The sequence below is a fragment of the Macaca fascicularis genome, chromosome 5, assembly GCF_037993035.2.
Source record: "Macaca fascicularis isolate 582-1 chromosome 5, T2T-MFA8v1.1".
Classification (NCBI taxonomy): domain Eukaryota; kingdom Metazoa; phylum Chordata; class Mammalia; order Primates; family Cercopithecidae; genus Macaca; species Macaca fascicularis.
Genome location: NC_088379.1, coordinates 166814233 through 166829842, shown reverse-complemented (window position 1 = coordinate 166829842; position 15610 = coordinate 166814233). Strand labels below are relative to the sequence as shown.

Sequence of the window (15610 nt, the reverse complement as noted above, 5' to 3'; positions counted from 1 at the left end):
GCATTTTTGTTAGAATTTACAGTGTGCAACAGGAAATTGTTATTTTTTATGTAATAGAGAGTTTCACAATTTTTCCATTTGTGGGTAGCAAAACATCACCAAAATATTATAGTTAATTCTAAATCAAAATATTTAATTGTATAATGTAATTTTGAATTTTTCCTTCTTTCTTTTTTTCTTTTTGCAGCTGAAAGAAATTCTTATACAGTGAATGTCCATGAAAATTTTTAGAGTATATTTTGGGAACACACATGCTGTAACACTCCCCTAAATGCATTTCCAATGCCTATAATAATAACAAGAGCTGTAGAGGCAGTCATTTATTTAATTCAGTGATTCTAAGTCAATATGTTCTATGTACCAAAACTGTAATAAATGATAATTCTTAATAACAGTAATAAATACATTCATTAAGCAGATATTCTATACCAGGAATTTTCAGTGCATCATTCAATTTAATATTCTTAACAACCACATGATATTATTACTACGATAATTATTACTATCTTCATTTTACATATTCATGGAAGTAATAGTTACTGAGTTCCTACTATGTTCTAGTTAAATGGGAAAACTGAAGTTCAGAGATTTTTAACTAACTTGCCTAAAAATTATACTTGTAGTCAAAATACAAATAGAGGATTCTGATTTTTAAACCCAAATTGTAAAAACCCATTGGAAGTAATGGCAAAAACCACAATTACTTTTGCACCATATTAGCATGAAACAAAAAGCAAATCAAAGTCTTAGAAGAGTAATTTAGAAAATCAAAGTCAAAATTCTCCTGTATTTTGCATAGCTGAGGCTATTTCTAGAGTATGTAAATATGATTTAAATTAGAGAAGTATATGATTGTTCAAGGCAGGTGAACTATAAATACTAGACATTATAGAGAAAACTTACTAAATATACTCACCATACAGTAGCTTTCATTAGAACTGCATTTTGCTGAGCATTATTAAATTAAAGGATTTTTTGGATGAGAGCAAATCCAAAGATAAAGTGCCGGTTACCTCTTATTTTACTACTAGAACAGAAGGCCCAAAGGGATTGAAGCCTGGCTGAGGTCACACCAGAGTGTAATGGAAAAGCAAAGACTCAAATTCTGTTCTATGACCAAAATCTGTTATTCTTTTTAACAAATAATTGTGAACATAATACTTACATTTTGTACTTTAACATAAAACATTTTATGAGCTAATGAGCACCTCAAATAACTTGATGCTTTAAAAACAACAATATATCAATATTCCACAATAGTACTTAAAGACAGCTAACTTCAAAATCTGGTTCTTTCCTCCCTCTTTTATTATTGTTTTAAATCCTGCATCTGTCTCTATTCCATGCCCTGTATATCCTCTTATCAGCCATTGGACTCTTAACTCATTCTTTAAACAAAACTTCAATTGTTTGTATTACATGGTACATTGTTTGTGAGGTCTCACATTATCTCAATCTCCTTTGTGCCCTTAAATGTCCCCCTATATCTTAGCCTCTCTACTTAAGCATGTTCAAGTCCTGTCCTATGCTCTTTGTAAGCCACTTGAAGAGTCAAATGTCAATGATTGTTCTTTTTATGTATCCTATACCAACCAACATACCACCTTGCTCATAAAAATAATTGTATTTTATTAAAATTAAAGTTTATTTCAATTTAGATCCACTCTATACATATCAGCTGATATATTAGATATACATATAGACAAGAATATAAATATATATTTTAAGATAATTATATTCATTATTGAGAATCTGATAATGCCATCTTAGAATAATAGGGAATTATTTTGCTGTTGCTTGATATGTTTAATCTTTTAATATTTTATCTCTCTTTAAATTTGTGGAAGTTTTGTAATGCTCTGAAGGAATAATACTTATAAAATATGAACTTGTTGAATATATAATCCTTTTGGGGAACAAATGCTATTTTATCAAGCTATAAGGTACCAGGATATAAGTTCTTGATTAAAATTCATTTAGTGTGTTATCTGACTGAATGTACTTAGAAGAAATCTTTGACACGTTGATCAGATTAAATTGATTTAATCTCAGCTGAAACTTAAGTTCGGCATTAGTCATGGATAATTACTGTCAGAAAGGGTATGTTCTAGCTATTCATTTACATAATATGAGCTTTCTTTGGATTGCATATGAATTAATTAAATTTCCTTTAATTGTAGCAGTTGCATGCAACACACAGCTTCTAGCTAGTGTAAAATAGTTCATTAACTTCTACAAAATGGAAAATATCCTAATTCAAATCTCTGAACTAGAGTACACGCTTTAAGAGAAAGGATTTAAGAGAAATATTGTGACCAACATATGTATGGTAGATATGACATGTTATAGTGGAGCATTCCTCTAAAATTGGGAAATTACACTGATTCAGAAAGCTACCTCAATTTGTGACTAAAAAGTAAAATGATCAGACTTTTAAAACATTAGCTCATTCTTCAATTCTAAAATAAACAAAACACACTCTTGAAAAATCTTAACTCATTGTTTGACAGTAAAAAAAAGACATAAAATTATACAAATATAAGTATGTGAATCAAATTTCTCTATTATAATGGCAGCCCCATTTAGACTCTATAAACATTAAATCAACAATTTGCTTAATTCAATACTGGCATAAGGACGGGGAAATATTTTTCTATTTCAAAATCAGTATTTTTATACTTTACATTAAAGTATTCTACTTTATTTTATAGTAATAATTGATGTAATTTTGGACTTTCTTTTAGCACATTAATTTTTTTTGAAAGTTCAGATAAATTAAATTTAACGGAGTTTGTTTGCACAAAGAACAATTCAGCAATCTGGCAGCACTCAGGACCAGAAGAGATTCAGAAAGCTCCACCTAGCGGTGAGCTATTATAGGTCAAACACAGAACCAAAGTAAATGAAGGACCTGCTTGGCTACCACCAGGCATCTATGTTATTTGGCCATGGTTGGATGAAGCATTTGCCTTTTTTGGAACTGATCTGATAAATTGGCTTCCTGTGATTGGCTGAAACCTGGTTGTTTGTTACAAAAATATATTCCTAAAATTAGTTTTGGCTTGTTTACATACTGATAAGTTAGGGTACAGTTTCTTACTTAGGAACTCAAAATACAGAGACAGCTTCAAGCTAATGGACTCCTGCTTATTTAATTTAGCATATCGAACATTAAAAAGCAATCAAGTAAAAATAGCAAAACTTGCCCAATACCATGTCAACCTTGCTAATCAACTATGTTCATTTTTAAATTTCTTTTCCTAGTATCTTCCAAATAATTGCATTATTTTATAAGGTTTTGATTATAGCATTAGCTTCTCATCTTTTTCCACTTAAGAGCATTTTAAAATTATTCACCTAGTCTTTCCCTTAGTGTTATGTATTTTAATTATGAGTTAGGATTTCAGTAAGTCAGTGCACTAAAGTTTGGTCCTGGAAGCAGCAATATCATCATCACCTGGGAACTTGTTAGAAATATAAATCTTGGACTAGACTCGAGATCTACTGAATCAGAAATTCTGGGGTGAGGTGGAGAAAATAATTTGTATATTAATAACTTCTCTGGGTGATTGTAAGCATGCCAGAATTCAAGAACTACTGCATTACATAAATTTTCCAAAATTGATTTTTGTACAAATTTTTTAAATTTTAATTTCAGGGGTACATGTACAGGTTTGTTACATAAGCAAACGGGAGTCATGAGAATTTATTATACAGATTATTTCATCACCCAGGTATTAAAATATTTCAGTGAGTTATCAACATTTAAAATAACATTGGAGATACATCGGAAATATCTTTTCAATAAATTATTTTTCCATCTATTTGTTTTAAATTTCATGGAATGCTTCATCAATAATTATAGTATTTTATCAAAGAGTGAAATAGTTTGAAATTTTTTACAAGTAGATTTGTTCTAATTTTCACTGCTATCAGAAAATCTAAATTAGTTTTTTAAAAAATATGCCATTGGTAGTGTTGATCTTTTTGTGTAATTTTAATTTTGCTGATTTAAATTCCATTAGAAAATTCATGCATAAATATGAAAATAAAATTAATGTATGAGCTTCCTTTAAAAAAGAACTAAATTGATTAAATACATTTCCATTCACATATTTATGTTCTTATCAAAACCAATTTTTGAAGAGCTGATAATAATAATAAGTAACACTTACAAGGAGTTTTATATGTGCCAACTGCAACCCTCTAATCTTGACAAAACTATGGGGATACAGTATTGTTATCCCTATTTTACAAATGAGGAACCTGAGTTATATCTGAGTTATAGATGTGTTAAGTAGCCACCTGGGGCCCTAAAGCTTGCAACTAGGAATTTAAACTCTGGATCAGAATCCATGTTCTTAATTATTATGATGTTGTTATGTAGCGACGGCTTAAACAAACAGCTGAAAATATTAATATATACTAAATACTCAAAAAATTACTATAAGTAATGCTTGTAACCTTTCAAATATTTACTTTCTTTTTTGCAATACATAAGTGTCATTGATGCTAAATATATATATACATGTATATGTGTATACATATGTGTATACATATCTATGTGTATGTATGTGCATATGTATATTCAATTTACTGCCATTTTCCATTTTCTAAAATTCTCAAAGCTAAATCTGCCTAGAGAAGCATAAGGAATTGAAGTTGCTAATTTCAGCCTTAGTACAAGACTGCTGGATTCACTTAAACGTTTCTGATGCAAATTGGGTTTATTAGACTATATAAGTAACAAGAAAATATAATTCTTCATGATTTGTTGATTTAATCATGATATGCATCAGTGATTGTCAGGTGGCAAAGGGCAAAACAAGAAAGGATAATTATATCAAACAGTTTTCAAGAGACAGTTATTTTCCACTCCTGTCTCGTTACATTTTCTGCCTTGTATATATACATTTACTTTCTCCTATCTACAATTCTGTTACTGTAAAAGCTAACATTTATTAAACATCTATCATGTGCCAAGGATGTGCTTTCTATGGATTATTACGTGTAATAGTTTGAACAACTCTAGAGATGGTCCATACTATTATTCCCATATTACAGATGGGACAACTTGGCACAAGGAAGGAATTTATCCAAAACATAAAGCTAGTAAATGGTCAAGCCAGGATTTGGTGTCAGGCAGTTTAGCTTTACAGACCTTGTCACTAAGTACTACACTCCTCTGGGGAGGGAGAAGAGAGCTCAAGGAGAGGAGAGGAAGAAGGGAAGAATGCTGAAAGCATTTTGAGAAAGTTCGTGTGCAGTTATTTATGTAAGCATCTCCACCACTGAAAATTGAGCCCTGAATACATGATACTATGCTTTTCTTAGAACACTTGTTTTCCATTTGAGACTCTGAAATGCATATATTATTTGGACAAATGAACCAAAAGTTTTTCAATTTTTTTTTTAATTCTTCAGGATTTATGATTCAGGATGGCCCTTTTGGATCTTGTGAAAATAAGTACTGTGGTTTGGGAAGACACTGTGTTATCGGCAGAGAGACCGGGCAAGCAGAATGTGCCTGCATGGACCTTTGCAAACGGCACTACAAACCTGTGTGTGGATCTGATGGAGAATTCTATGAAAACCACTGTGAAGTGCACAGAGCTGCTTGCCTGAAAAAAGAAAAGATTACCATTGTTCACAATGAAGACTGCTTCTTTAAAGGTAAATGCAGGGTGAACTTTAAGTGTCACCCCACTCTATTTCTTTTCTTTCTCAACTAGTGCCTTTAAGATTAAACGCTAGCAATTGTATATCAGCAAGGGTCTAAAAAGGAAAAGAAAAACAAAATAGCCTAAGTACTCCACTAAGTAGCAGTGTGTGGAAATTTACATGGAAACAGTTCTGATATTCAGTTATAAGAATAAAGCTGGCCAAAATATGACTCAAAATTTAATATAGATTTCAGCATTGCACCATATGGCTTCCCAATCATGAATTATCTTAGGGACACAGGGTGGCCAATTCAGTCTACAGGCCAAATTCAACCAGTAAAAAGCACTTGGAGTGGAATTGAGGGACTAGTGAGTGCCAAGCCATGCTGTGATAACATTTCATTCCTTCCTGATTAAAAATGATGGTTTCAGTTTGCACTACGTAATTCAAATTATATGGAACCAGTAGATGCCCACTGAAATAACTAGAAGAACTCATGCTAAATCTCATTAGTGAATCAGAGATAACCATGGTTTAAAAATTTTAAAGTACTGGTATTCACTTTCCTGCATTTGAAAATCATTCATTTATAGAAAAGTACTGAATTTGTAATTCATTATTTTTACATGCCATATAAATAAATCATTGAACAGTTCTAACATCATTCAATTTTTATACATTTATTTGTTGTTTTCCTGTTCATGCTGTTGGAAATATTTTCTCATTTATAGTCATGACTCAGTCTGAAATTCTAGAGTTAAATGTGTAGAACTTCCATCAATAACTAATCTGATTTCTAATCTTTGGTCAGTGCCAAGTCTCAGTTTTTCAGAATATTTCTGAAATGTATTTATACTTAAAAACCTATTTAATATTTTTATTCCTAGCTTAAATGTATGGCTGAAAAATATTTTTATTATACTCCACTCATCCACCTTTTAAGGTAAATTGAATAATTAAAAATTATCCTTTTTCAAACTTACTCTAACACAATATTATTTCCGACGTGATTTAAAAATGACATGTAGAGCTTTTCAGATGATGCAAGATGCAATGCTCTGTTATTGTTGCTGCTAGAAATCCTTTAACACATTTGAAGTAAAACCAGGATAATTTACTTACCATAGTGTACTGTGTGCCTCTTATATACATGTGCAGAGAATTTTATGACAGTAAATTCCCTTCTTTTATCAAAACAATAACAGATACTTCGATTTCAAGTTTAGTTCAATTCCCTTTTCTATGAAATCTATTTTACAAATACTTAATGTTTGTAAAATATTAGAGAATTTTTTTTCTGTCATTTTGACACAAGATGGTACAGTGGAAATTATACTATTGCACTGATACCTGACACTATGAAATTATGTACATAATATATAATATGTAACTATTCAAATATTTTAACTTAGCATCATATTCTCTAATTGAAGATTTGTTCACCTGACATCCATATGGAAATACATAATATTAAATATCATGTGGGGGTCAGCACAGTGGCTCACGCCTGTAATCCCAGCACTTTCGGAGGCCGAGGTGGGCAGATCACCTGAGGTCAGGAGTTCATAACGAGCCTGGCCAATATGATGAAACCCCATCTCTACAAAAATACAAAAATTAGCTGGACATGATGGTGGGTGCCTGTAATCCCAGCTACTCTGGAGGCTGAGGTAGGAGAATCTCTTGAACCCAGGAGGCGGAGTTTGCAGCGAGCTGAGATTGTGCCACTGCACTTCAGCCTAGGCAACAGAGAGAGACTCTGTCTCAAAAAAACAAGTAAATAAACATATATAAATATCATGTGGGAAAAATAGTTTGGTGTATTTAATGTTCTGTTTTGTAGCTGTATGCTTAGGCATAATACCATTCAATGTCAGGATAAGATAGGTGAACAATAGATTGATTTTATTATAAAGTAAACATATAAAATAATGGTTTGAAGAACTTCAGTCTTATACTAAACATATTTATTAGATCTATTGTTACTTAAAAATACTTTCTCATCATGTGTAGTATTAAAATTTCATTTCTACTGTCTGGGTAATTTACCAAGGGTTAGCATATTTTCCAGGTCTCAGAAATTATGGATCTTTTTTTCACTTAGGTACTTAACTTGGTGTTTTGCCTAATATACAACTAACTCATAAAATGACTTTATTTCATCAGAAGGAAGTAAATAATATCAACCAAAACAATAAATTGCCTGTCTTATTAGTGTGCATTGGGCCAAGTTTTGATTGTAAAAGAAGATTCTGTAAAGCTGAGGCCTGATATTAATTTGATAGCTAAAATTAATCTTATAATTGTGAATTATATTTTTTGTGGAGTTTCAGCAAGTTATATTGCTTGCTATAGTGGCCTAGTGGGAGAAGCAAATCAAAATATTAGCTTAAAGAACTGCAAAACTGTATATTCATTTAGATATTTTTTAAAGAAAAAAATGAAAAGGTAAATTAAAAAAAACAGAAAATATATTTGCTACTTTTAGATTTTTAAAAAGTGATTGTGAAAACCTTAGAATGTTAAAAAACTGTTGGCCAAATCCAGTTCACAATCTGTATTTTTCTGTAAAATTTTATTGAAATACAGCTACACCCATTGGGAAAGGAGAGTTGAGTAGTTGCAATAGAGATCTTACGACCTTTAAATGCCAAATGTCTTCTTATGTGGATCTTTTCAGAAAAAGTTTGCTAACCCCCTGCTGTAAAAGATTTTTGGTACTTTAAAATTCATTTAAAAAATTAGTAGCAGATCTTTACTCTTCTGTATCTTCTTGACTATCTTGATGAATACAGAGACCTACATATGTGGTAAAATTAAGTAGAATTAAATATATATGCAAATGGTGGAAATAAAACAGGAAGTCTTAGTAAGACCTAGGGATAGTGGTAAAGTCAATATCCTGGTTAGGATATTGTACTCTAATCATACAAAATATTACCTTTAAGAGAAGCTGGGTAAAGATACATGGGATATGTCTGTATTATTTCTGACAAATGCATCTCATGAAGAAAATTTTAATTAAAAATTCCTGGAAAAATATTGGAAGATACGTAAAAGTTTTTAAAGAAAGCAAGATTTGCATTATTCCTTACTGATTTGCACTTTAAGGTAAGTCCTGTTTGTTTATATCAGATTTATATTTGGCATTTATGTTTAAACTTATTAAGGCCGGGCGCAGTGGCTCACACCTGAAATCCCAGGACTTTGGGAGGTTGAGGTGGGTGGATCACGAGGTCAGGAGTTCAAGACCAGCTTGACCAACTTGGTGAAACCCTGTGCCTACTAAAAAAATACAAAAAAATTTGCTGGGTGTGGTGGCAGGCGCCTGTAATCCCAGCTATTTGGGAGGCTGAGGCAGAGAACTGGTTGAACCTGGGAGGTGGAGGTTGCAGTTGCAGTGAGCGGAGATCATGCCACTGCACTTCAGCCTGGGTGGCAGAGCAAGACTCTGTCTCAAGAAAAAAAAAATTATTAAAATAATTCATATTTGTAGAATGGGGTGTATTGATGCATCGTTTTAAAGTTAAAATCTGTGTTAAAAATCTACATTTCTATATAAAGTATTTTTATGTATACCTATACCTGTATATCAGCTTTCTATTACTTGAGTTACATATTGAAATGACTCTGTGGTAATCTCAACATTTTTTATCACTATTGACTTTTAAATATACATGTAAATTTACCAAGAACTTTTTAGTGATTTGTGATTTGTAGAACTATAGATAAAATAAACAATATACCTATGAATATAATATTTTTCTAATTTATTCCTATTCACATTTATTTGATCATGAAATAGCTGGCTATAATCGGATATAGAATATTGTAGTATTTGTTTATTGGCATCAGATACTTTGTGATGATGCTCAACGTAACATAAAACATTGTATTTTTATAAAATGCCTAGCTGTTCATTTTTGTGATGAGACAGTTCTGCCTTAAAGTCATTTCCCTCACAAAGGGCTTTCTAACTGCAGCAATTCACAACATCCCTTAAAGCAAGCACAATTTCCTCTCACCCTGGCATCTGGTCATTCCCTCATACAAAACATCTATACTACTGAGAGTATAGATGTAAACTGGAGTAAGAAACTCAAGATATAACCTATGCCAAAATGAACAGGGATTTAAACCTTTTATGAGACTCAATTGAACAGAAACCCTTCTGCTATTTACTGTGCTGAGAATAAAACTGCCATAAAGGCAAATGTTCTGTGCACTTAAATGTGCATCGCAAACAATAACAACTTGAGAAATATGGTTGTCACAGCTATCTGTGCACGATTAGCATGAGATCTGACATTGTTTCCATTTTTGAGACATAATCTGAACAGACTTTTGTATTACATATTTACATTAGTTATTTTACCTGATTTTTTATTTTCTTCTTTCTTTTTTTTTTAAAGAAGGAATTTGTAGATTTTAGGCTAACAAACTGGCTGCCAGATATATTTTAAAATATATTAGTAAATGTCATGTGCTAATCCACGTTTTTTTTGTTTTTTTTTTTTAAGTAAGGGCACCTTTGTAAAGCTTCTGTTTTATGTTAACACAGCCTTTTATACCGTTTAAACAAAAATAGCAGCCTGAATAAATCTATATACACTGAAAAATGATATCCAGATTTTTGTTTGTTTGTTCTGTTTTTTTAGTCAGTATTAGCCAACTGAAACCGCAGGTTGATGATGAAATACATGATTTGGACAATAAGAAATGTAGGTAAACTTTTTTGAGGCCAGAATACTGGCACACAGTGTTTCCAGTTCCTCTGAATTCACTTAGTATCCACAACATCAAAACCAATTTTATTAATCCTTTATGTTTGGCACATCTATGTTAACCTTTTTTAATTCGGTGGTGTGAAACCTTACATATTTGATATGTTTACCTGCCATTTATAAATACATAGTAGATATATGATAAATGTTTTATATATATATGTATAATAAAATAATCTAAAAGAGGTGATTAATACTTAGGCAGACTCATCAATCATTTTGGGATTTCGGGATATTAGACATTAGGACTATTCAACAAATGTTACCAGAGAGTGGGAAGGTAGGAGAAAGGGAGACAAATGGACAAATGAAAAAGAAAAGAAGAGAGACAGGTAGGGAAAGGTGAGGGGGATTATGAGGGGAAGAGATACAAAGAATGCCAGCAGGAGTAGAGATAATAATAACAAATTGAGTATTATTTATCTCAAAACACTTTCATAAATGTTAAATTATTAATTAATCATTTTTAACAAGCCAATATACTATAGTGAAGGCAACAAACTTACAGTTTTAAAAATGGCCTGTCAACATTCTCACAGTAAGTTAACCTGAACTGGGACAGGAACCAAGGGCGGAGGCTTCCCATTTAGTGCATGTTTGTTCCAAATATGTCTGCCTAAGGCTACAATATTGTAATATCTCACTTGCCTATGTTTCTTAATACATTTTACTTTTAATAGTGATTTCTTTTTTTTTTTTTGATGCAAATTGTCCTGGTGTTTTTATTCTTGCCTTGGTTTGAAAATTCTCCCACATAGAAATTGTCTATGTGTCTACATGTGAGATATATAGAGATGTATCTCTATATATATCTTTTTTTTTTTCTTTTTTAACTTGACATCATTTAGAAGCAACCTGCCATCTATGGTATTGGTGAAGATTAAATCATGCATTTAACGTAGTTAGTGACCAACAGAGGAACATAATAAGAAATTATTATTGGGTTTAAGACTAGAACTTTAGTAAATGACACATTTGATTATAATAAATTTTCAGACTTGAGTTTGTGAAGTCATACATATTTTCTTTTGAGTTTATATTGGGTTATAGTCTTATATCTGGTCAAATTAACATAGAAATGAGTTTACAAGATTATAATAGGCTAATTGGTGGTGGTCAATTTTCTGATTTTAGATAATTATATTTAAAGAAAAAATAACTACAGTGAGTTTGGAAATCTATTTGTTATTGAGTGACATTTGTAAAAGTTTAACTCCTTGTCATCTTTCTTACTGATGATTTATTGCAGGTTAATTTTGTTTATCTTTTATGACAAATAGAATATCTATCAGATCTATAACTTAATATTATTTTACCACCCCACTACATTTCCCCCCTAAAATAATTTTAGTGATTATGCAGTGGGTTTGTTACTGCATTTAATTTCTGTCAAATTTTCCCCTGTAACGTATATATAAGAATTAACTTTAACATTCAAATACTTAGATAGTCTTATCTTGTTTTTATACATTTTCATGCTGTTTCTTTTTTCTTAGTTTCAAGATGTGAAATATGTGTTTGAGCTTACTATTTTATTTTGTGTTTTTTTATGGAAGTATGGATATTCCACTACTAGTCATGGGCACAATAGTCAAAAGTGACAGAAAAAATCAAGAATATTTCGTCAGTTCAAATAGTTTTTCTTCTACTTTGTCTCTCTCATAGCACAAAGTAGAATGGAATTTTACATGGAATTCTGGGAGATACAATTCAAGTTGTGATTTGGGTGGGGACACAGCTAAACCATATCATTCCACCCTTGGTCCCTCCAAATCTCATGTTCTCACATTTCAAAATGAACCATGCTGTCCCAACAGTCTCCCGAAGTTTTAACTAATTTCAGCATTAACCCAAAAGTCCACAGTCCAAAGTCTCATCTGAAACAAGGCAAATTCCTTCCACCTATGAGCCTGTGAAATCAAATGCAAGCTAGTTCCTTCCTAGATACAATGGGGGTACAGGTATTGGGGTAAATACAGCCATTCCAAGTGGGAGAAATTGGCCAAAACCAAGGCGTTACAGGGCCCTAGCAAGTCCAAAATCCAGCAGGGCAGACAAATTTTAAATATCCAAAATGATCTCCTTTGACTCCAGGTCTCACATCCAGGCAGGTTCCCATGGTCTTGGGTAGCTCTGCCACTGTGGTTTTACAAGGTACAGACTCCCTCCTGGCTGCTTTCATGGCTGGCATTGGGTATCTGTGGCTATTCCAGGTGCACAGTGCAAGCTGTCAGTGGATCTACCATCCGAGGGTCTGGAAGACAGTGGCCCTCTTCTCACAGCTCCACTAGGTGGTGCTTCAGTAGGGACTCTATGTCGGGGCTTTGACCCCACAATTTTCTTCCACACTGCACTAGCAGAAGTTCTTCATGAGGGCTCCGCCCCCGCAGCAAACTTTTGCTTGGGCATCCAGGCGTTTCCATACATCTTCTGAAATCTAGATGGAGGTTCCCAAACCTCAATTCTTGACTTCTGTGCACACACAGGCTCAATACCACATGCAAGCTGCCAAGGCTTGGGGCTTCTACCCTCTGAAGTCACAGTCCAAGCTGTATCTTGGCCCCTTTCAGCCATGGCTGGAGTGACTGGGACACAGGGCACCATGTCCGTAGGCTGCACATAACACAGTGACCCTGGACCCAGCCCACCAAACCACTTTTTCTTCCTGGGCCTACAGGCCTGTGATGGAAGGGGCTGCCATGAAGGTCTCTGACATGGCCCGGAGACATTTTCCCCGTGGTCTTGGAGTTTAACATTAGGCTGCTTGCTACTTATGCTAATTTCTGTAGCTGGCTTGAATTTCTCCTAAAAAATGCATTTTACTTTTCTACTGCATTGTCAGGCTGAAAATTTTCTGAACTTTTATGCTCTGTTTCCCTTTTAAAATGGAATGCTTTTAATGGCACCTAAGTCAGCTCTTGAATGCTTTTCTGCTTAGAAATTTTTTCCACCAGATACCCTAAATCATCTCTTTCAAGTTCAGAGTTCTGCAAATCTCTGGGGCAGGGGCATAGTGCCACCAGTCTCTTTGCTAAAACATAAAAAGAGTCACCTTTGCTCCAACTACCAAGAATTTTCTCATCTCCATCTGAGACCACCTCAGTCTGGATCTTATTGTTCATATCATTATCAGCATTTTTGTCAAAGCCATTCAGAAGTCTTTAGGAGGTTCCAAACTTTCCCACATTTTCCTGTCTTCTTCTTAACCCTCCAAACTGTTCCAACCTCTGCCTGTTACCCAGTTTCAAAGTCATTTCCACATTTTCAGGTAGCTTTTCAGCCATGCACTACTCTACTGGTACCAATTTACCATATTAGCTCATTTTCACACTGTTGATGAAGACATACCTGAGACTGGGAAGAAAAAGAGGTTAATTGGACTTAACAGTTCCACATGGATGGGAGGCCTCAGAATCATGGCAGGAGGTAAAAGGCACTTCTTACATGATGGTGGCAAGAGAAAAATGAGGAAGAAGCAAAAGCACAACCCCCTAATAAACCCGTCAGATCTTGTGAGACTTATTCACTATCATGAGAATAGCACAGGAAAGACTGGCCCCCATGATTCAATTACTTTCCTCTGGGTCCCTCCAACAACATGTGGGAATTCTGGGAGATACAATTCAAGTTGAGATTTGGATGGGGACACAATCAAACCATATCACCTCCCATAGACATTTCACTTATCATATTCATTTTCTCAGTATCCTCTTGTCAAATGCTGAATGCAATATTTCTGTAACTTATAAAATATTGAAAAGCAAAGAATGCCTTTTACAATTTTTTTCAATATAATTGATTTTTCTTCTATATTTCTGTGCAAAAACACAGTGATAAAAAAACTTTTCATTGATTACATTCAGAATATGTAATTGAGGATAAAATGTTCTAGAAAATACAGTTGAAAAGTGTTCTCTATTAGTCTGATTTATATTTCACTTCTGAAATTCTTTCTGAAGAGCACCCACAGATATTTCAGAGAGCATAGGAAAACTTATTGATAAAAATTTTAAAACCAAATGAGAAAAGTGAAAAGCTTTGTATCTTATCACCCAGATAGTTATGTGAAAAAAGTGTTTGGATGGAATTATATTAAATAAAGGAAATTCTGGACTTTCCAGAATGATGAAAAATGCATTAATAATTAACAATATTGCTCTTTTCATACAGGTTAAGCAAAGTTTAAAAAACCGTCTTCAAATCAATTTTTTAAAAATTTAATTTAATGCAGTAATATGCTAACTGTTTTAGTTTAAGACATCACATCATCTAGCTAGAAATTATTTATCGGCCCTCTGGTTGCGATAAAGCATTCATATATTGACTGCTATGTGTTCCAGCAGAAGCTTCACATGTCATGTCTTTCTTTCTTTACGTGACAATCACTTTAAGAACTTGTTTCTTTAAGTGCCTTTAGTCAGTATGTGAATTTCTAGTAGTTAGTACAATATCTCTCCAAAAGCCCCCCTGAACATGCATTGTAATCACATTTTTTCAATGCTTTTTGCTCATCACCATAGCTAAAGAGCACACAAATGATTGCCAAAGTTCTTGAGTAGATGTACTCTCCAGTCCGAGATGAAATAAAGTCTTCAATATGTAGAAACAATATTGAACCATAATTAAGTTATAATTTGAATATGTACCCTGAATAAGATGTTTGGCTCCAAATCTCCTCACAATTATACACGTAGAGAACAATTTATAGAGAAAAGACTATTAACAGATAGTTCTAGCATAAAACTTTGTGTTAAGGGTGGAGATACTGAATGGAAATTTTCACTTTGCTTATTTCTAACATAAATTAATAATGACTTTCAAAAATCCATAATAATTTTATATAGAGATGTAATATACAAAGTGATATCATGGTTGATTCAAACAGCTGATACTTATTTCCAAAGCTTCTTTTCCAATTACTGTGATTTGAAGTTCACAGGCAAAAGTGTGGAAATACATCTGTAAGTAATGTTTAAAGGATGAGGATAACAACTTGGTTGCTATCAAGTGACAGATCAGGAAAAACATCAAAATGTGGCAGTCAATTCATAATTTATATTTGAGTTCAGAATCATACATTAAGAATTGTGGCAGATTTATAGAAAAAATAAATAAAGTGTTTTCCTTGTAGTCCGGTTAAGTGGAAAAAATTTGCCAAAGCT

At 33.0% G+C, this 15610-nt stretch overlaps 1 protein-coding gene across 6 annotated transcripts in view; it reads left to right on the top strand.

Moving 5' to 3' along the window:
* Positions 1–15610, top strand: part of FSTL5 (follistatin like 5) — an 812423-nt gene that overhangs the window by 260383 nt on the left and 536430 nt on the right. For all 6 annotated transcript variants that reach the window (XM_005556204.4, XM_005556203.4, XM_005556206.4 and 3 more), the window contains exon 4: positions 5425–5673. In XM_005556204.4, the coding sequence (XP_005556261.3) occupies positions 5425–5673 (249 nt within the window). The remainder of the gene's footprint in view (positions 1–5424; positions 5674–15610) is intronic.